The following is a 22274-nucleotide window of genomic DNA, read 5'->3' on the forward strand; positions in this document are numbered from 1 at the left end:
AACAAAGAAATGCCTCCCTGCAACCGCGCAGCTACATGGAGCAGCTACGCCTCCTAGCCAATTAGAACACGAGGACAGGTTGACTTAATACTCTTCTGTTCGAGCCTCCTTCAAAGTGATGGTTTCTTTATGTTCTAGCTTACAGTCTAAGAGGGTGTTGTCGTCAAGTTTGATGACAGAAACGTATTGTTTTACTAAATTGGGTGAATTTTAACCACAGAGAACCCACAAGGTCATGACATCACAGAAGGAGAAACCTTCAAAACAATGAATAGGGCCAAAATCTCTAATGTGGTTTTAAAAAAAAATACCAAACAGAACAAAAACATACACGTCAGGATAACCAAAGGGACTTTTAGAGTTATTATGGGATGGACACAGGACCTACAGCTTGGCTGCCATACTGCGGCAAAATGGGAAATTTGACAATTTTTACATTTTTATACAGAAAAAAGAAGAAAAAAAAAATGTTGTGCAAGCAATCTTTACAAAATTTCACACACAAGCCGCCAGCTAAATGTACAACTACAAGCACAGTTCCGTTGACCTTTGACCTCGGGAAGTGGCTGCCAGGTTGAATTTTCCTGAACAAAAAAAATTCCCTTTAGCCCAGTCTACAAATTTTTGACCTATCGCTCGAGCATCTCGGGAAAGATCCTCAAAGAAACACATACTGGCTTTAGAAGTGTGTAGATTTTGAACTGAGTTCCTGTGGCGAGCTCGCTGAAGTGGTGTTCGCCTGATGTTCGCACATTTTCTACCGGCACAATGTGAAAATTCAACACATGAATCATTGGCTCAAGCTGAGCTAGACAATACGACATTTGATATAAACATATAAGGAATGTAGACAGCCAAAAAAATAAAATGGTTGCTACGGAGATAAAACTAACAGAAAAGCCGCCATCTTCGAAGAAAAAGTGTTTTTTTTCCCCATGAACCTGTCACCAGGGTGGGAGGGAAATAGGGGGAAGAGCCCGAAAGGGTTGGTCAGAAGGGCGTCATTCTTTTGCATTTTTTATGTTTTGGCTGCCGTTAATTGCTGCTTCCCGAAATGAACAAACAAACCCAAAAAAATGTCAAATTAACTTTTAAATCTGAGAAGAAATTGGCTCTTGGGTTCTGCAGGGTTAAAAGGATTTACAGAAACAGCAGCCACTTCCTCAAAAAGAAAGTTCCGATGAATATTTCTGCACAAAACCAGCCTGCACTTCCTGATAAGCTGCTCTGCACTGTTACAAAAAATAGGTCAGGGATTAAAACGACATATCTTTAAAGAAATTTTAACCATGACAGGAGCTTTATTAAGCCATAAAACGGACGGCAGGAGCTTAACAAGACGACAAAAACCAAAACACTGTTTAGAGCTTCCTCTGAAGGAGAAAACATGTAGAAACCTTCGTCCTTTCTGTGTCCTTTTAGTGGAGAACAGCTAAAAGAATGCTACTTGGATCACAGAGGAAAAACTCAAACATCTTCAAACACCATCTAAAGGGTTCTAACCAATTGGAGCTGCGGTACCTTTTGGAGCGGCGCAGACGGGCTCCACTGAAGTAATGCGGGACGTTAAAGTTGGACAGAGTTGTCCACGGACTACAGTCTGACATGGTGTCCACGTCATGGCACAGAGGCAGGTGTAGAGGGAGCTTGTGAGGTCCGGATGAGAAGCGTCGGATGTGGGGATTCAGCAGGTTGTGACCTCCGGAGCAGTCCTGACAGATGCCGCGCTGGGGTTCCAACTTCCTCTGCGCAGCTGCATCTGCAGCCAGCTGCGGCATAGACAACACAGAGGCAGGGAGGACACGCCGTCCTCCTCCGTCCTGGAATTCAGCAGCTAATCCGGACGGAATCCTGAAAGGCGCAGACGCTCAAATCCAGATCCGCCGTGCGGACACGACACGCAACCCCGGCCGACATTCCCGTCTCACTGCCACCGTGTCCTGGATCCAAAACACCCGTCCTGCTTTCAACATATCATGTAGCCGGCATCTACCACTTCACATCTACTGAAGGGGGGGGGGCTTGTGAAAGTGAGGGGCTCTGCATCATCAGCAGACGCTGCTGGGAGTTCACCGCTTTCACCAACTGGCATCTGTCCAGAGCCCCGCTTGGCCGGTGGATTTACAGGGACGCATCTGAAACGGAAACGTTCCGCTTTTCCATGGATTCCTCTGCTCCTGCATTAGTTCCACCCCGCAGCGACAGGCTTACCTCATTCATGGAAACCAAAGCACCTTTGATCCGTGACTCATTTTCTCTTTGACTTTACAAGCAGATAAGCGACTGAAAAGATTATAGACAAAAAGAATCTGTCTGAGTTAAAGTTTACTCACCTGTATTCAAAAAGAGCCAGTCGGCTTTCATTTTCCTGACCTCATATCTGTATTTATACATGTTTAGTGATAGATCTAGATTGTAAACACTTTTTTTTATTGAAAGCACGTCTTCAGGCTCAAGTTACTAAAAACTAAGCAATTCTCTGAAAGGAAAAATCTCATTGGTAAAATATAAATAACAAACACATTTGTTTTTCACAAACTTCAAACACCTCAGAGGTTTCAAAGCGATGTCGTGACATCCAAAAATCTAAAAACCAAATTAAAATTCCAAGATTTGCCAAACTTGAGTGAAAAAAAAAAGAAATATTTGCAGGAATGGCGTTAAAGGTTAAATTCATACTGACAGGAAGACCAAAGAAATATTTCTGTGTGTGCAGCAACTTCTACTAAAATATTCTGATTAATGTTTAACGTTTGTGTTTTGGTCTGCTCGATCCAAGCGAAAGTGAAAATGCTGTTTTTAAAGACACAAGATGAGGTTATGGTATGAAAAACTAAATAAATAATTTAATTTTTTTATCAATGACTACATTAATGATTTGCACACTAAACTGTTTTCTGATAAACTGACCCAAAAAAAAAAGTTTAAAAGCAACATTATGCAGATCAATATTACAATTCCATGATTTTACGTTACTGTAAGATTTTTTTCAATCATAAAAACTACATTTGATAAACTAATTTGACAAAAAAAAGGGCCCTCTGCTCATGGGTAAAAAAAATAAATAGGTAAACATTAGAAAATGTGTCTCTTTTCAAAACAAGTGTTTGGTGGGGCTTTTGGCTCAGAGCAATGCTGGCCCCACTTTCTGACTGTTTCTATCAAGACCGCTTACAGCCCCCCTCACAACCGCAACAGCGTATTTTCTACATCACAAATGTTCCCTCTTTTTTTGTCTGCCCCCTGATTCACAACAATTTGAATAAAGAAACACTTGGAAATGCAATTTTAAGCTTAATTTCCAAGAGAAAAAAAATCTACAACATTATGTGAAAAACTCCATTTTCAATGGAGTGGGTCTTTGAGGAACTGATATGCTGATCAAATTGGAATTGGTTTATTTCTAGCAATCAAAACAAAAAGAGCTAGAGAAGACAAACAAAAGATTTATTCCTATATCAAATTGATCCACTGTCAAAACTAATCAATCAATAAGCTCAAATTGTTCATCATAGCTGTAGATTTATTTGCGGTTCATGTTTATTCTTTCCAGTTAATTATTAGGAGGACCTCATCGCTGCCTGATGCCTCCGTCTCGTTAAAATAACAGTACAGGTGAGTAATAAGGTGGCTCGAAAACGAAGAGCTTCACGGAGGACGGCAGCAGTCAGACTGACAGGCTGCTGCTGATAGGTCTAATCAAGCGCTCTGCCTGGAAGGGATTCAAAAGGATGAGCACTGGTGCATTTTGTTTCCCACTCCTCCATTTAGGTTTTCTTTTTTTTTTGGTGAGGTACAGTACAATCAGAGGTCATTTGTGTGAACAGAAACATCCTCTCAGGGCGGCTCTGTCGGTCTCCCAGCAGGCCGATGTGACAGCCTTCACTCTAATTATGGCGCTGCTCTGTTTCTGTGCTCCACATACGAGGCGACAGCTCACACTGGTTCAAAGTCAAACCTGCAGAAAGCAGCATGAATGGGGAGGTCACCGCCTGCAACGTGTGACGTTACAGCACGTCAGATCCTGACATCCCTACAGATTTTCTGGCTGGAACAACACAAAATGCAAACACTAAAAATATGCCAAAGATTTCTAACATGACAGTAAATTTAAAAAGAAGCTATTTTCATTCAAACGGAAAATTCAATCCCATCATTTATAAAAACCATGAGTTTGTTGGCTATATTTTTGTGGCAATTTCATGACTCCAGCAGTGACTTCCACACATAAAGCTGAAGAAAAAACAAACTTACACTGCAACATACAAAAATCTGACAAGAGGCTGAAAAATGTGACCACTGCCTGCAGTTCTATTACCATTTAATCATAAATGGGAAAATTGATGAGCACTAAATGACAAACAGCTGCTCTTTGAACCTTTCTTGAACAGTTGTCTCTGCATGTTGGTGGTATTACCTGTGCGTCTCAAACAAAAAAGATAATGCAAAAATGTTTTTTCTTAATTAAAAAATGTGACATGACCTGAATAAAAAAATTGGTTTCTGACAACAGGTGACATGTTTAAATAAAAGCGATTTTGGGAAATGGTGGTTGGTGATTTTACAGAGGCGCTGTGCAACAAATAATTCAACTTTTGATGATGCTGCATGACGCTGTGGGACCTCTTGTGGCGCCCGCTGGTACGTGTCCAGGGTAAATGGTAAATGGCGTATACTTATATAGCGCTTTCTACCTTTTATCGAAGGCCCGAAGCACTTTACAGTCACAGTCCCATTCACCCATGTACACACACATTCACACACTGATGGCGGCTCCAGTTCCTACCAAGAAGTGCATCGCCATCGCCATCTACAAACTGGCTACCTGTACAGAGTTGTTGGTCATATGACTCATTAAAAAGGTTTTTCCAATGCAGCTGTCAATTTTCAAGCCCAAAAACGTTCAATAAATGGGAAATCGTCGTGTTTCCACGAATATGTTATCGCAAATCCAATTGGTGACATGGAGCAAAGCAAGCGAATGAGGTGTTTCCTGCAGAACAAACTGAACCCATTTCTGCAACAAATGCAGATTCAGCAGCTGCTGCTCCTCAAAAAGCCACTGCTGCAGGACTTCAGCCTGAATGTCCTTCAGCTGCATGCAATGCAGAGATTTAGAAAAACAAAAAACACAAGCTTTAGAAGCAGCAGTGTTGTCAAACAGCCACTGACTCATCCTCAATGAATCTCACAGTATTTTTTTAATGATGTAAGATAATATTCAGCAAATTGCTTTAGTTCCTCTGTTTATCGACAGAAACGACAATAATCAAGGCTCTGAGCAAGAATTTCTTGCAAAAACCTCCCAGCAGAAGCATCCCTGCATGGAGCTGAGTCACTAAGCCGGCCCACTCGTCTCTATGAAAGCCAGGGGGGGGGGGGGGGGGCAGAGGTGACGTGAGTGGGTGTTTCCCGCCTTTCATTGATACGGACAGCTTTCCACCGCAATTGTTTTGAATGAGCTGGAGGGAAACAAGCCTCTGTGAGCGAGAGTCTGCATGAGAATCAGACGGGATAACCCCAACAGAACCCTGAATCCAGAACGAGAACAATGTTCACAGACACTTAACTCTTCTATGGCTTTTCCGTAACCAAATCCTGGATTTCCCAAGACCAAAACTGAAGCGATTCAAATGGGAATATTGCTGTAGTGTCTCTAAATCACAGGCACACTTCGATACACCTCGTCATGTTTTTTCCTCGACATAAACACGGTTATCGTTACTGTTACAACAGATAAACCATCCGGCTCATCCTCATCACAGAGAGCAAGGCAAACGAGAACATGAAAGAGCTTAAAGAATAGAAAAAGCATTTCTCAAAACAAAGTATCGATGCTGGATCATATGGTGGCCCTGAAGCCCAAATCGCACCAGCGCAACAACATTTTAAAGATCACAAAGACAATAAAAAAGCAAATCCACAAACCGAAAATTACCATATCAATGGCGAGCAGTTAACATCACTCAGTGAGGGTCCTTAGGCAAGACCCTTAACGCTACCGCCTCCCGAGCGCAGTTCAGCTGCAGCTCACCGCTCCCCCAGGGGATGGGTCAAATGCGGAGAAGAATTTTCCCATTTAGGGATAAATAAAGTTTCCGGGGAAAAAAAAAAAAAAAGGTGGGCACTATGGGGCATCACTGATGGATGATGATCCACACCGAGGGTGTGACACTATCAGCATATAATATTCATGCTGGACAAGCAGGGAGGGGCTTCTTCTTTTTTTCTTTTTTTAATGTTTACTAGCGCATGTGCGTCATCTAGAGCAGTGTTTTTCACCCTTTTTTGAGCCACGGCACACTTTAACCTTGACAAAAATCCCGCGGCACACCAGCATCCCCAAAAAAAAAAAAAAGCAGAAACTCAGTCTGTTTTGATCTACAGCGCCCCCCCCCCCCCCCCCCCCGGCAATCTGACGTGCATTTTTGTGATAATTGTGGCAGAAAAAGCAGGAAGTTGTAGATGTTTTTTCTAAAGATGTAATAAAAGTTAAGTTACATACAAACTGTATGTTCGTTGTGGTTTCAATCCGTGTAACAAGGACGACTCATTGTACGCTAAGGCGCTGTCCCTTTAAGACAATGCATCATGGGAGATGTAGTGTGAATACGGCGAGAAAACGGCAGAAAGACTTGCGTCTCTGAGTTTCATGGTTTTGTTCACTTGTTCCACGGTCTGATACCGGATTCTGTGGAAAGCTACACCGCTAAAGACGAGCTTTAGCTGGTGTTTTTGTTGGAAATGAGTGAGTTATGAGCTAAATTGGAACAAGGAAGTTTAGACTTTAAACACTTCTGATTGGTCAGACTGATGACATGTGATTAAGCCTTCAAGAATGATTGGTGGAGTCGTGGAGACAGTAAAAGCTGCGGGACATTTCAGAAAACAGTTATAGCTGCAGCTAAATCGCGGTGCCGTCATTCTTATCAAAATGTCTTTAATAGAATTAAATAAACACAAAGAAATAAGTATTTTATGATCTTTTATATTCCTAACTACTCAGTGTTTTATCAGGACCTGTTTGGATGAACAAAGAGCTGATTTCCTGGAGATGGTTAATGTTTTAGATCAGTTAATGAGGGCAATTTTCCACGGCACACTGGTTGAAAAACACTGATCTAGAGTCTCGGTGTAATACAACCTAGCGGTGTAAATCTAACTCTAGGCCTTTTTTATCTCCCAGCTCTAGTCCGATAAATGCAAGATTTGGCCGGACACAAACGCAATTGTTAATGTCTCCTCCACGATCAATTTTTAAAACGGTTCCATGAATTAAAAAGGGACATCATCACAATCAGAGTCCCTGATTGGTCACAGTTCTAACTTTCAACGTGCAGTCCATTTCAAAGGGTGGAAGTTATGAAGGCGGAAGCCCGAATGGTCCTTTAACCAGAAGTGGGTTCCTGAGGGCGGCGTGAGCGGAGCTTTAAAGCTACATTTCCCCGCGTGTTCAAAGCGTTTTAGAATCCATGTTATGAGCTGAAAGTGCCATGCACTGAAGTGATGAACACTTCTTTATGGTCATGTAGAATACCATTGCACTTTTTTTTGCAATTTCAATTCTAACGTTGCATTATTTTAACTTTGAATGTTTTCTGCATCTGAAATAATACACACGATATTTCAGACTTTTCCAAAACTGCACAGAAGATGTTTTTTAGGACCTACTTTTCGATTTCACGGTTTTTCCTGATGGTACGACTCCTGAGTAACGCATTTCTTTACAGAACAGCTTTAAATCTATAGCAGCAAATTTAGCCAAATTTAACAAAAGCTCCATTAGGCTTTTTCACACCAACGTTTCTTATTGGAAGACAAAAAAAAAATGATATGCACAAAATCCACAAAGGAGGTCGTTTTATTCCAACAAAACCAAATATTAGGCTCCACAGAATTGAAAAAAAGCTCATCAAACCAGTTAAGATCCAGGCAACAAGCTTGAATCCTGAACACTTTTTCCCCTTTAACGCTGTGATTTCTCATCATTGCAGCCCCAATTCAGGCATATTGAGACTGTTCCTCTCTTTGATGTCATGCAAACGCCACAAATCCTACTTAGCACATGAAAGAGGAGCATAAACCCCCCCCCGAACGGCACAGGGAGGGCTGGGGGGAGAGGGGCCGCAGCGTTACATAAGCTCCGCGTCCTCTCCTGGTGTCAATTCAATGGCAGATGATTTCAGGAGGCTGCAGCCTCGTGACCAACCAGCACCGAGGAGGGCGAACATGCATGGACAGCGCGGAAAACACAAAAGCAGCCACGGCCGAAGACGCTCTTGCTTACCTCCAGAAATGGAAAGCGTGCAGCGGGCTGCACGGACTGCAGGGGCTAGTGGGAGTAGGGCTCAAGCTTCTGGGAGTGAGGCTGCAAGTTAAATGGAGTGCAGTGAATACACAAACCTCCCCACATCCCTTAATGACAGTTAAGGTCAAATGACGACAACAGACGTGGAATGCACATTTTCCCTGTCAGATGCTTTTCGCTGCAGTCTTTGACATTAAGCCTTCAAAATAAAAGCTGCAGGTCATGAAAAGAGCTCCGGATTGCCCATAGGTGAGAAAACAGAGCTCTGGACTGCATTGAAAAGCATGACGTTTGTTATGCAACGTCATGTTTTTGTCCTTTTCAGTCAGCAGCAACAGCACTGCAGAGCTCAGGGTCACGCAAAGGTGAGCAACTTTTACTGCAGTGGCCTTCACTAAAAGTCAGTAAGATATTCATGACCCAAAAATTATGAACCTCAAATCTAAAAGATCCTTGAAGGAAAAATCGCAAATGAGGTCTGAGATATGAGGACCAATTCTGGCTATGGCAACAGAATAAATGGCATTTGGATATAATCCAGAGGTCAAGATGGTGGAAACACAAAGATTTCTGACATTTTCTCTAAAATTTAGCTTTGGATTTAATAAATGGTTCTGATAAGGCAGTTAATTTATCTTTTTAAAAGAATGAAAGCAATAGAACATAATTATTTACTATTTATTTCTACTTTTATGCTAATATATTTCTACTTGTTTGCACTGAGGTCGGTGCTGTATTTGAACATTTATTGCATTTTTGTCAAGGAATAAATCTTGAAATCCTGCGGGCTTAAAGTCCTGCTCTGGTCAATTTTCATCTATTTTTGAAGCTGTCCTAGTGGTTTTTTTTTTAATTGAGATTATGCTGCCATAACGACAAAACCTATCGTTTTTCTAGGACAGTTTTTTTTTTTAGAAACTACTGAATTGTGGGCGGGACCGTTCAGGCAGACTAAGCCCACCCCCTGACCATCATTCCTCTATTTACACGCTTTCCCTCTAACTCACAGCCCCTCATACCCCAAACCAAACACTACAGTGGCAACAAAATAAGCCAGCAATATCAGAGCTATCAAGCTGTAACGGTTTTAAACCAGAGTCCAGCCCAGACGAGGAAAACAAAGACGTTCATGGGTCTTTTTGTCTGACAGTGGATGCATCAGAATCAGAAACAGCCGTTTGTAGCTTCTACATCACTGCTCCAAGTTTTGTCAAACAGCATTTTTTCGTTTTCTCCTGATGCACAAAAATTTGAATAGAGAATAAATAGATTAATATGCAGAAATTTAATGTAAGCCTTTTTCAGGAGAAAAATGCTAAGAGAACATGTTAAAAACTAGGATTTTCATCAGGAGACTCTTTAAAAGCTTGAAAGCTGTGTTTGAGTTATAAGAAGCTAATGACTGCTGGTTCAAGTCTGGATCAAAGTTGGGTTTTATAACGTTAAACCTTTAGGGTGTATTCAGGCTGGACACATTTGGTTTGCTTAAGGAGAACCAGAGTTCGTTTCCCCCGATAATACGGAATACTTTTTCAGTCTGAATAATCCTGGACCAGGACCAGGAACCGCTCTCTGACCAATCTTTGGAGGTGGTCTCGGTTTGTTGAGGTCTCTGACTGAGCTTCGGCGATTCCTCAGTCTGAATGTAATCCGTCCTTGGCCACCATAGCCAGTGGTCACATGACGTAGACAAATAAGGAATGTAGCTACGGATGAGCCGCGAAAAATAATAATGTAAAGCAATGATTGTTGTGTTATCAAACAGAAAAAGAGTCCAACTGTTCCTTTGTTAGGTTTAGTTTAACACAGCTGAAAACGCTTCTTACATGCTTTTCTGTGTCTCATCCTAAAAGCTACCTCGTAGTTTCCTCAACATTATTGGATGAATGCAGACTCATTAAAACAACTTTTAATGTTGCTTCTCTCGCTGTTATCAAAAAGTGTTGTAACCGACGTTCAAAACTGATAAACGACGTATAATGTTTTGATAAGTTAGCCGTCCCGATAGGGACTGCAAATGCAAATGCAGATGCACGTCCATCTTTCTCTGGTCGTTTTGATTTTTAGTCACGTGGTTTTGTTTACAAGCTTTGGTCCGGAACATGAAAGTCCGCTTGACGGCAGTTTGAATCCAGACCACATGCAGGGTTCAGGACTCGATCCGGAAAAAATGAAGTGGACTCTGTGAGAAACAAAGGATTTCTCAAGTCTGAATACACCCTAAGAAGCCATTTAGCTTGATAGCGAGAGAATTGAACGGTTTTAAAGCGAAGGAAATCACTAACGTCTCACCTGTTGAAAAGAAAACAGCTTTTGAATGTCAGTGCGCAAAACACGACATCAGTACCAACAACAACTGTACGATTTTTGGAGAAAATGTGAATATTCTAATGCATAAAAACCTTTTTGTCTTTTCTATCATAGATTTTAGAGGTAAATACCTCAGCATCTGCATGTGTGTGACGTCATTCATCAGCTCAATAGCAGACTTTAATGTTCAAACCCAGGGGACCATAAAATGCCTCGTTGGCCTAAATAAAATATATGACTCGGGTCGTGCGGGTGGCAGCGCCGCAGATCGCCTCCTGTAAACAAACGCCGGCAGAAGGCGAGCTACGGTGGCCTTTCCTGCATTTTTTTCACGCCTGTAAATAAAGCCACTCCTTTGCATCCTCTGTGTGTCACGCACTCAGGAAAGCCTGACTCTGCACACACACAGGCGCACGCAGACGGAGAGGCTGTTGCGTGGCTGCGGCCGACTGCACAGACTCCCTGCTGCAGATGCTGCTGCTGCTAATGCTAATGCATGAGGAAACAGAGAAAGACAGGCACAAACATGACAGAGACAGGTGGAGCTGCACGCCGCAGAGGAGCTGCATGAAATCGTGGTGGGGGGGGATACTCACTCCAGCGTCAGCCCTGGGATCCTCAGCCTCTCCCGCTGGGCTTTCATGGCTGAACTGTGCTCCTTTGCTCTATTGTGGTCATGATATGCCTTCACGCTGCCCGCCTGCTGCTCCGTCTGCGCCGACAAAGAGCCAAACCCAGCCACCGCGCCGCGATGAAACCGATTGGTTTGTCTAACCCAGCCCCCCCCCCAACACGAAGGGTGGGGGGTGAAAAGAGGGGGGGTGGGGAGTTACACCTCTTGTTTTGGTCTATCCACGTTCTACCATGACGCTGTCAAACGAGCTTCTCAGCTGAGACGTTGGAGGGCAGGACAAAAGCTTCCTGTGGAACACGCCCCCCTGCTCCTTCAACCCCCCCCCCTCCCCTTCGCCGGGCGTGCAGAAACACGCAGTCACCTACACCTCCAGGCACAGTCACCTTGAAAGAAGCTAGCACAAGGCACGCACTGAGCAACCGCAGTGTGACCGCAAGCGCAGAGATGATGTCAGCTACCCGGGGGCCGCCGAGCAGGCGAAGAGCCCACAGCCGTTCTGGAGCAGAACGTCACCACAAATGTCTGAGACGAACACATGCAACTCACCAAGAGCTCAACTTCTGTCAAACATGAAACATGATTTGAAAGAATGTAATCACAGGCAACGTCAAGTTTCCTACATTTCTTTAAGTTTACTGCAACATAAAGTATAATCATAAAGGCAATGACATTAAAAACAAAGGCAGAATTTAAAAAAAAAGGCAATTTGTCCTATTTTTTTGTGACTCATGTCTGCAGAGACGCCAAGGTGTGCATAAATGAGAGGAAACTGGCATATTTTTGCTGAATAACAAGAAGAAAAAGGTTATTCCAGTTATGACAGCGTACTGCAGACAGAAAACATGATGACTTCACCTCGTAAGACAGAAGGAGGTGAATACAGATTCTTGTCGTGACTTTTCTCACTAAAATCCGTTGCATAAATCCACTAAATATCACTGACGCCTGAAGAAAACCGCAGATGTTGCTGCTGTTTTATATTTGTGCAGATCTGCATTCTGCAAGGATTCAAAGTCCCACTCTGATAATCTTTTAATCTATCGTAAAATTGTTTTTACCATGATTATGCTATTTTTAGCCCAAATCAAAAAACTTGCCGTTTTCTGGAACATAGTCATGGTGCAAAGCGGCAAAAGTTCATTCGAAATTTGCCTCTGAGTTGTGGGGATAACTGGTGCCGCAGGTGAACCCCGCCCCCCTTCCCCTCGCCGTCGCAAAGAGCTCGGAGCAGGGAGCTTGTAGCCCGGCCAGCGAACTTTCGACGTCACAAATAATTCCCTTGACGTCATGAAATGGGCGCCACGCACAAGGAGCAAAAGGCAGAGCCTGAGAGATCGAATCTGTGAAAATAACTTTGTTTCCCTTTCGGCTTTTCCCATCAGGGGTCGCCACAGCGAACGAGTCGCATGGTAAACTTGGCAATGTTTTACGCCAGATGCCCTTCCTGACGCAACCCTCTCAAAGCAACCGGGCTTGGGACCGGCACAGAAGTAGAGAAGGGAACAGGGAGCAGCCCGGAGTCAAACCCTGGTTTCACGGACGGAAGGCGCCGCAAACCAGCACGAGCTAAACCGGCTCCCTAAATCTGTGAAAATAACTAATTTAAGAAAAAAAAATTCTTTAGTGAACCAATGAATATAGTTTACTCTGAAAGGGTTTAACAATAGCACAATACGGGCTTTTTATATGTGGTCGTAAAATTTCAGACTGAATGCTTTGTGAAGAATTTTATAGAAATTTCTTTATAAAATGCTAAATATTTTAGAATCATGCACTACCAACATGAAATAATTTTATTAGGATTTATTAAAAAGATACCAACTCTAAACAAAGGTTTTACCGGAAAACTAAATCAGATCTCAAACAAGTATTGCATTTATGTACCACTATGATTTTTAAGTACTTTCCCTAAAAAAGAAGGCAGAAATACAAGTGTTTCCTTAAAAAAAAGGCTTAATTAAAGAAAATAGAGTAATTTAAACAAAAGAAAAGGAGAAGTTTTTGCTGAAAGCAGGCGACAGAAGACAAAAAGAAGGGGGTTCGTGATGATGGACTTAATGAAGCGCAGTTGACGGCATCTGTTAAACTGAATGTAATGTAATCGGCCGTCAGCCTAGAGATTCGGTTGCATGGAAAAGCAGATGATGGTGTTTGGCAGCGCGAGAGCGGCGGGCTGCGTTTCTGTGCTGATGGCGGGAAATGGGATCCAACATAATCGCCAACAAATCCATGTAGTCCGCCGGGATCCGCATACAAATGACTGATTTTTGAAAAGCCAAAGACTTCCAGTTGCTGAGGTCAACTTATAAATCTGTCATAAAATTAGTCTTTATGCGGATGACATATTACTGTTTTTAAGGAATTTACATTCTGTAAATGAAACAGCAATGATCATAAATGAATTCTCCTCCATATCAGACTATTCCATTAATTGGAATAAGTCTGTTTTATTACCACTCAACAGGAATATGGAACAAAGACTCACAATTCCAGTTAAAACAGGAAATATCAAATATCTGGGTATCTACTTTTCCCCCAAACTATCAGAACTGGTGCAGCTAAACCACACCCCATTACTGAAAAGCATACAGGACGATCTAACACGCTGGACCAACCTGCCTCTGTCCCTTATGGGCAAGGTAGCCACGGTTAAAATGAAAATCTTACCCAAAGTTAATTATCTCTTCTCAATGATTCCCACACAACCGCCATTAAAATGGTTCAAAACATTAGACTCATCCATATCAAGCTTTCTATGGAACAACAAACCTGCAAGAATTAGTCTAAAAACTTTAAAATCTGCAAAAAGCTGTGGAGGATTAGAACTACCTAATTTCCACAAATACTTTCTTGCAAATAGATTACAATATATCTTAAAATGGTTAAAAAATAATCCAGAAACCAACTCATGGTTAGACTTGGAACAGGTGTTATGTGGAAAGATCAACCTGTCACAGCTACCATTTATTAGCCAAATAGTTAAAAAACAGGATTGTTTCAAAAGCATTAATATAAATGCCACCTTAACAGCCTGGTGGGAATTTCTCAAAATATCAAAATCATCAATTCAACCGTGCAAAATGACACCCATCTGGAACAACCCGGACATCCTTATTAACAAAAAAATGATTCACTTCCCAGCTTGGCAAGCAGGGGGCATAAAACAACTAGAGCACGTAATTATTGATAGAAGATTCATAACCCCCCAGGAACTTCAAGACAAACATGGAATAAATAACTTCTTGGAATATCAGCAACTTAAATCAAGTATTACTAAAAAGTATAAAATTAAAGACGACGATTTAAAGCTACCAGATGTAGTTACCACTCTGATTAATTTTTCAATGAATAGAACTCTCTCCAAAATATACAAACTTTTATGCAATTTAGATAACAATATTGCCCTTCCAACAAAAAAATGGGATGCAGATTTGAGCATCAGCACAGATGAAAGCTTCTGGTCAGAACTTTGTCTAAACACCTTTAAACTGACAAAAAGTTCAAATCTACAGCTAATCCATCTCAAAACTCTTCACAGAATTTACTACACTGGACAGAGGATGTTCAAGATGGGTCTCAGTAACTCAGACATTTGCGAGCACTGTGATAATAATCTACCCGACAGCTACATGCACGCACTGTGGTTCTGCACTCCTGTCAGGGCTCTCTGGCAGCAGGTATGTGCCGATTTATCAGTCTGGCTTAAGGTTTCAATCACTGCCTCACCGTCACTTTGTGTGCTTGGTGACATGAGTGCCATCGATATAGAAGAAGGATTAGCATCTATCATTTTCATAACTCTTTGTATTGCCAAAAAAACTATTTTAATAAATTGGAAAAACAAGAAAAATATAAACATAAGTCAACACAGAAATCTGCTGTTTGATCATATCAGCTTGGAAAAAATGTCAGCCCAAAGCTCAAGTAACTTTGAAAGAATTCAGTCTCTCTGGTCTCCTGTGGTTGACTCCATGACTTAGGGGGTGGAGGGCTTGGTCGTCGCTGCTCCTTGCCCTTCTGCCGTGGTTTGGGGTGGGGGTCGGGGCTTCCGGTGCCTGGCGGGGGCGGTGGGGGGCTCCGTTGGTCGGGGGGTCGGGTCCGGTGCCTGGGTGGGGCGGGCTGGGGCGCTGCGTGGTCCTCTGGGCTTGGGTGTGGGGGTGCGTGGTGGGGGGGTGGGGTGGTGGTCTGGCTTGGCTTGGGGGGGTGGTCCCTTTGCCTGTGCTGGGGGGGGCTGGCGGGGGGCCCTGCTCGGGTGGGGGGGGCCCAGCGGCGCCGGATGGGCTGCCCATCTGCACCTGGGGCTGGGATCGGCCCTTCCCTGGCTCTGGGGCGGGACGGGACAACCCTCTCGGGGCCCCCGGTCGCTCTGGGTATCACCCGCTTCGGCTGCGGGGTCTGGGGTGGGGTGGGGTGGGGGGCTTGTCGGCCCTGTCCTGTGGGGGGGCGTTCTGGGGGGGAGGGGGGGCCCATTATTAGTACGGGTCGGGGGGGCTAGCGGGTCGGGGTCTCCGCTGAGGCAATCAGTGGTTGCCTCGGCCGGTTGGCCTCCTCGGTCCCGTCGAGGCCTGACCAGAGCTCTTCCAGGGCCGGCGTCTGGGGGTGGGGGCCTGGGCTTGCTCCGGGGGGGGGCGACGCTTTCTGGCTCCTCTCTCTCTGTGTGGGGTGGGTGGTGCCGGGCCTGGGGTGTCGGCGCCTCCGGGGGTGGGCCCCTGGGCTGGGTGGCCCTGGCCCCTTTGCTGGGGGTGGGCTGGGGGACGGCTGTTTGACCACCGGGGGACAGTCTACCAGCTGTCCCCAACTTACCCCCTTCCTTATATAACCTCATATTAGGGTGAGGGGGTGGGGGGTTTAGCCTGCGATGCGCCTTGGGGGGGGGCTACTTGGGAGTGGCCCCCCTCCTATGGTTGCCGTATGGAGTGGGCCCCCCCTCTTTCGGTTTTATTTGCACCTTAGACACGTAGGGTCCTTGGTAGGGGGGGTGCTTGGACATCACTGCAAGCAAGCAGCAGATGTCCTCCTGGCACCCTACCCGCCAATTTTAACCGCACCTTAGACATTTAGGGCCCCTTGGTGTGGAGGGTGAGGGGACATCACTGTGAGTAATCAGGAGATGTCCCCTTAGTGCCCTACTCGCCAATTTTAACTGCACCCCCCTTAGTACACACACCCCTCCCCCTTCAATATATACATTCAAACATAAACACACACACATGCACACAAACACCCTCTCAAACACCCATACACGCACACACATTTTACAAGGAAGGTGGGACCTGGGTCCATCTGTCCCCTACCCCGTCCCTGGTGGGGGGTGCGGGCCTCTTGGCGATGGCGGCCGTGTCCCTTGGGTGCCGGCTCCCTGGGCCCGGCGGTGCTCTCTCCGCGCGGTGGGGGGGTTCATATTACACCTGAGCCGGGGGTGTTCGTGTCCCTGGGGGGTGGGTCCTGGTCCTTGCCCCTGGGCGCTGGGCCCCGCCAAACTTCCAACATGGCCGAGCCTGGTCGGGCCATATTTATAACATCCCTTATGGGCCGCCCTTTTTTCCCCGGGGTTCCCCCCTCCTGGGCGGGGGCGGCGGGCCCCTGCCTTGCTCCTACCTGGACCAACCGTGGGCCGGGTGGGTGGCTGCCTGGAGTGCGGAGCGGGTCTCCCTTGGGGGGTCCTGGCTCGTACTTGGGGTCGGGGCGGGGGGATGCCCGGAACTCCTGGGTGGTGGTGGGGTGCTCGTCTGGGGCTGTGGGCGTCCCTCTCCGGTGGGGCCCTGCGTTGGGCTCTTCCGGCGCGGCGGGGGGCTGCTTTCCTGGCTGGGCTGGGGCGGCGCTCTCTTTCCCTCTGCGCCTCCCTGCTCTCTGGCTCTGGGGGCCTCGCGGCGGTCCTGCTGGCCCTGGCCTGGGTGGCGGTCTTGGTCGCCCGGGGGGCGGTTGTTCCCTGCCTGTTCCCGGTGGCGCTGGGGGAATTCCGGCTGCCGCTGCTGCTGCGGCGGGGGTATGGGTGTGGGGGTGGCTGGGCGCTCCTCCTCCTTCTTTTCACATTCCACCATCCATTTTAGAAGAACATAAACACTCACCTGAGCACAGGTGTTAGCTCACCTTTGCACTAATAGTTTGCATGATTGAATGAATGAAAGATTTCACACTAGTTGGTTTAAAGGCATAGGTATGCGTTCGTGAACACTATCTGTTTTGTGTGCATGTTGACATGTGGACATTTCTGCGGCTAGCAGGTGTGTTGATAATATTTGAGTGTGTGTGAACAGGCCCCGCCCTTTTTGTACTACATTTGAACCGTACCGTAACGATAAACAACCAGTAAACCTGTCTGCTCTATGCTGCTTCATGGTCTTACCCCCCTTCCCCTCCTATTATCACCCTCCTACCCCCCCCTCTCTCTTGTTCCCCTCTTTCCTTTTCCGTCCGGTCCAACACCAAAGATTTTCAAACATGATTGAAATTAATAAAGTTTGGCCTCAATTACAAAAGGGGTTTATTCAGACATACCTTTGGTTTGTCTGAAGATGAATAACCCCTCTTGTTAGAATAAAATATGTCCAACACAAGAGGCCCTCAGCTCTCATCTGTTTGCCTAGCTGTTGGACAGGACAAGTTATAAAAAAAAAAAAAAAAAAAAAAAAAAAAAAACTTATAAATCTGTCATCTTTGAACTGGAAGGATTTTGAAGACTAGATTTCATAAATTGCAGCCGTCGGAGCAGAAAAATAACCGGGTGCTGGAAACTTTTACAGCAACAAAACGCCAACTAAAGGCAGAGAAAAAGGGAAAGCCCCTGAGACAGATTACAAAATGCATTTAGCAGCACTTCGATGCAGCAAAATGAATAGCCATGAGGAACAAGTAGAGTTTTATATCGAAATATTGTAAAAATTGAGATCTGGGTCACAAATGCAGAGAAGAACAGAAATATTGAGTTTCCTATGTTCTACACCAGAATTGCAGAAAGATAGATAGATAGATAGATAGATAGATAGATAGATAGATAGATAGATAGATAGATAGATAGATAGATAGATAGATAGATAAAAAAAAAAAATAGATAGATAGATAGATAGATAGATAGATAGATAGATAGATAGATAGATAGATAGATAGATAGATAGATAGATAGATAGATAGATAGATAGATAGATAGATAGATAGATAGATAGATAGATAGATAGATAGATAGATAGATAGATAGATAGATAGATAGATAGATAGATAGATAGATAGATAGATAGATAGATAGATAGATAGATAGATAGATAGATAGATAGATAGATAGATAGATAGATAGATAGATAGATAGATAGATAGATAGATAGATAGATAGATAGATAGATAGATAGATAGATAGATAGATAGATAGATAGATAGATAGATAGATAGATAGATAGATAGATAATAGATAGATAGATAAGATAGATAGATAGATAGATAGATAGATAGATAGATAGATAGATAGATAGATAGATAGATAGATAGATAGATAGATAGATAGATAGATAGATAGATAATAGATAGATAGATAGATAGATAGATAGATAGATAGATAGATAGATAGATAGATAGATAGATAGATAGATAGATAGATAGATAGATAGATAGATAGATAGATAGATAGATAGATAGATAGATAGATAGATAGATAGATAGATAGATAGATAGATAGATAGATAGATAGATATAGATAGATAGATAGATAGATAGATAGATAGATAGATAGATAGATAGATAGATAGATAGATAGATAGATAGATAGATAGATAGATAGATAGATAGATAGATAGATAGATAGATAGATAGATAGATAGATAGATAGATAGATAGATAGATAGATAGATAGATAGATAGATAGATAGATAGATAGATAGATAGAATAGATAGATAGATAGATAGATAGATAGATAGATAGATAGATAGATAGATAGATAGATAGATAGATAGATAGATAGATAGATAGATAGATAGATAGATAGATAGATAGATAGATAGATAGATAGATAGATAGATAGATAGATAGATAGATAGATAGATAGATAGATAGATAGATAGATAGATAGATAGATAAGATAGATAGATAGATAGATAGATAGATAGATAGATAGATAGATAGATAGATAGATAGATAGATAGATAGATAGATAGATAGATAGATAGATATAGATAGATAGATAGATAGATAGATAGATAGATAGATAGATAGATAGATAGATAGATAGATAGATAGATAGATAGATAGATAGATAGATAGATAGATAGATAGATAGATAGATAGATAGATAGATAGATAGATAGATAGATAGATAGATAGATATAAACTTTATTAATCTCCCAAAGGAGAAATTCAGGTGTCCGGTAGCAAAACACACAACCACACACAACAAACAACAGTAAAAAGACAGTTCACAAAATAATATCAGTTCATATCAGGCAGGTTCATTAAACAGCCTGATAGCTGTAGGGACAAAGTCATGAGGCTTTCTTAAAATTATCTTCAAATAAATCAACATGAATTCTGTTTTTTCTTAGCGACCTAGAACAGATTTTCTGACGTACAAGCCGCTCAAAAATCTCCACAGAATTTTGATCAACTTGATTGCTGGAGCATTATGGGTACTGTAGTCATGTGCTTGTGATACTTTGTGTGCTTCAACATACTGAAGTAAAGAAGTGAGAGTACTGTTTTGTATTTTATGTGGTATAACTGAACAATGTTGAGTGTTATTTTCAAAGGTGTGTTGCTTTCTCTGCAAAGGCTGATTATTGCAGATGAACCCCAAGAAGACGGAAAAACTAGAAAAACTTCCCATCAACCCCTCTGACCAATAGCACGCCTCTTGGTCCCTTTAGGCATTCTGGGAGGTGTAGTCCATTCACATTAGGACTGTTTTGTTTTGCTTAGTGTCACCAATAATCCGGTGTGCCTTATGTTTAAAAAAAAAAAAACAGTTTAATCTCAGTTTATTGAAATTCGCCTTATGGTCCATAAAAATCTGGTAAACAGAATGAGTTTGCTTGGACAACCCTATTTGGGTCGTGTTCAGTGATTTGCACATCACTTTGTCTATTTATCAGTGATATTCTTCATAAAATGTTCATATTTATTGGGTTTTTACTTCAGGACATCAGGGACGTCACATTTGTCATAATAAAAAAAGTGAGTATGTCTGAAATCCTTTTAAAATCCAGGGCAGTGTATACTTTATTTAGTCATTAGGAAATAGGGAGGGAGTTTGGATTTAGCCAAAGTCTTTAAATATTAACTATCGTAACCGTGGATACAGCAGAAGCATCATACGACCAGAAATGTTTGTTTAATGTTTGCAGATTTCAAAAATAAAACAAAGAGAATTACAAGACTAATTGATCATAAAAGTTGATAGTAAAAAAACCTTAGAAACACGCAGAGTGTTTTTAGACTTCTTCAGAACCTCTTTGTTTTCACAGATATTTAGATTATAGAATATTTTAAATACAAACAACACACCCCAGAGTGTCATTTAACTTTTTTTTTTTAAAATAACAGCTCAAAAAAGGAGCGGGATGAAGAAATAAACATTTTTTTTCGCTCTTTACAGAGCCTTTTTAATATATACAATGAATGCAATTGATATCACTGCTATGATCAAACAGCCACATTTATGGGAAACCTCATTTGAAACTAGGCTAGAATAGGAAATCTATGTAAAACAGAATAAATGTGGCCAAAGATTTCCAGAAAACTTGGAACGTTTGTTGTTTGTTTTCTTGTTGTTGCTTTCTTTTGTCTTCTTGTAACCCCCCCACCACCACCACAAACACACTGCCTTGCCAATAACTCCTCATCTTTGTCCTTTCTGTCGCTTCCGTCCAATCCAAAACTTTAAAAAAACTAAAAAAAACTAAAGGGGTTTACTTAAATAGAATCCTCGCTTACAAAAGGAAAAACAGAACCGCAAAATCGGCACGACACAACAGGCTCTACTGCGTTACACACAAAGTGAAAGATCAGTATGTTTTTTATCTAATTTACCTCAATGTTTTCTCATTTGACTACATTGGGTTTCTTTTTTTTGCATTTTTTCTAAAAACAGAAGTGTCGTCCTTTGTGTAAACGTTTGTGTCAACTCTAAGCCGAAAAACAAGCAAGTTGATGAAAAGTGTGATGAAGGGAAGTGTTGAGTCCTGCAGTGATGAAGAGGACGTCATCAAGTCAGCCGGATCATGACAGTGAATCTACAGCAGATGGCTCTGCGTCACAGGAAAAGATGTGAGCTCGGTCAGCGTTTAGGAAACTCTGCCTCGTCTCTGCTTGTGCACATATTTTAATTCACAAAGAGCAGAAGAATGGTCAGCTCTTTTCTTGACTGAGATCTCCAGTGTGGTATCTCATTTAGACCAACATTTCATTTTTAATGAACGGAGTGAGAAAGACACTTTTTTTTATAGACCAGAGATCAGCTGTTCCTGTGTGAGCGCCACCTTTAATGATCACACATTTTTCATAATTTAGAGCCTATAAAAACTGTGAAGTGAATTTCCTCAAATCTGGAGTATATAAGATAATTTTGGCCTAAACTGAACACTACTGCCTCTTTAATAAAAGGTTATTTTTGAAGAGCAGCGTCTATTCTGTTAGAATATTGATGAAAAAAAAGACCAATGATTCATTTTCCACTTTTTAATAAAGTTGTAGATATAAAAGCAGTCAACCTGACTTGGTTTTTATCTTTGATCACCGTTTCCCTGTAGTTCTCGCACTAATTTTTTTCCGAACCGAGAAAACCTCTCCAAAAAGAGGTCAAGGAAAAAAAAAAACAAGATCCAAGTCGAGATGACTGCTTTTTTATCCACTACTTTGATGGGTTCTACCTGCAGTCTACGCATACACTTTTTAGAAAGTAACTCGTTTAGTGGTAAAACAGAAAAACTCCATCCAGTTAGGACTGATCAGAATCACTCATACTCAAAATCAGACTCTGGATCGGATCAGGGCCGAAAAAAGAAATCTGATCTGGACATTCCTAATAGAAATTATATAACTCA

At 42.5% G+C, this 22274-nt stretch overlaps 1 protein-coding gene across 9 annotated transcripts in view; it reads right to left on the bottom strand.

Moving 5' to 3' along the window:
• Nucleotides 1-22274, bottom strand: part of mast4 (microtubule associated serine/threonine kinase family member 4) — a 133457-nt gene that overhangs the window by 37541 nt on the left and 73642 nt on the right. For 3 of the 9 annotated variants that reach the window (XM_023960992.1, XM_023960993.1, XM_023960999.1), the window contains one exon: nucleotides 8288-8368. The exons of 3 other annotated variants lie outside the window; for them this stretch is intronic. In XM_023960992.1, the coding sequence (XP_023816760.1) occupies nucleotides 8288-8368 (81 nt within the window). Of the gene's footprint in view, nucleotides 1-1521; nucleotides 2402-8287; nucleotides 8369-11214; nucleotides 11528-22274 lie in introns of those variants that run through there. 3 more of the 9 variants (XM_023960997.1, XM_023960996.1, XM_023961000.1) reach the window with 2 other exon arrangements.

This window comes from Oryzias latipes, chromosome 12 (assembly GCF_002234675.1).
Source record: "Oryzias latipes chromosome 12, ASM223467v1".
NCBI classification, from domain to species: Eukaryota; Metazoa; Chordata; class Actinopteri; order Beloniformes; family Adrianichthyidae; genus Oryzias; species Oryzias latipes.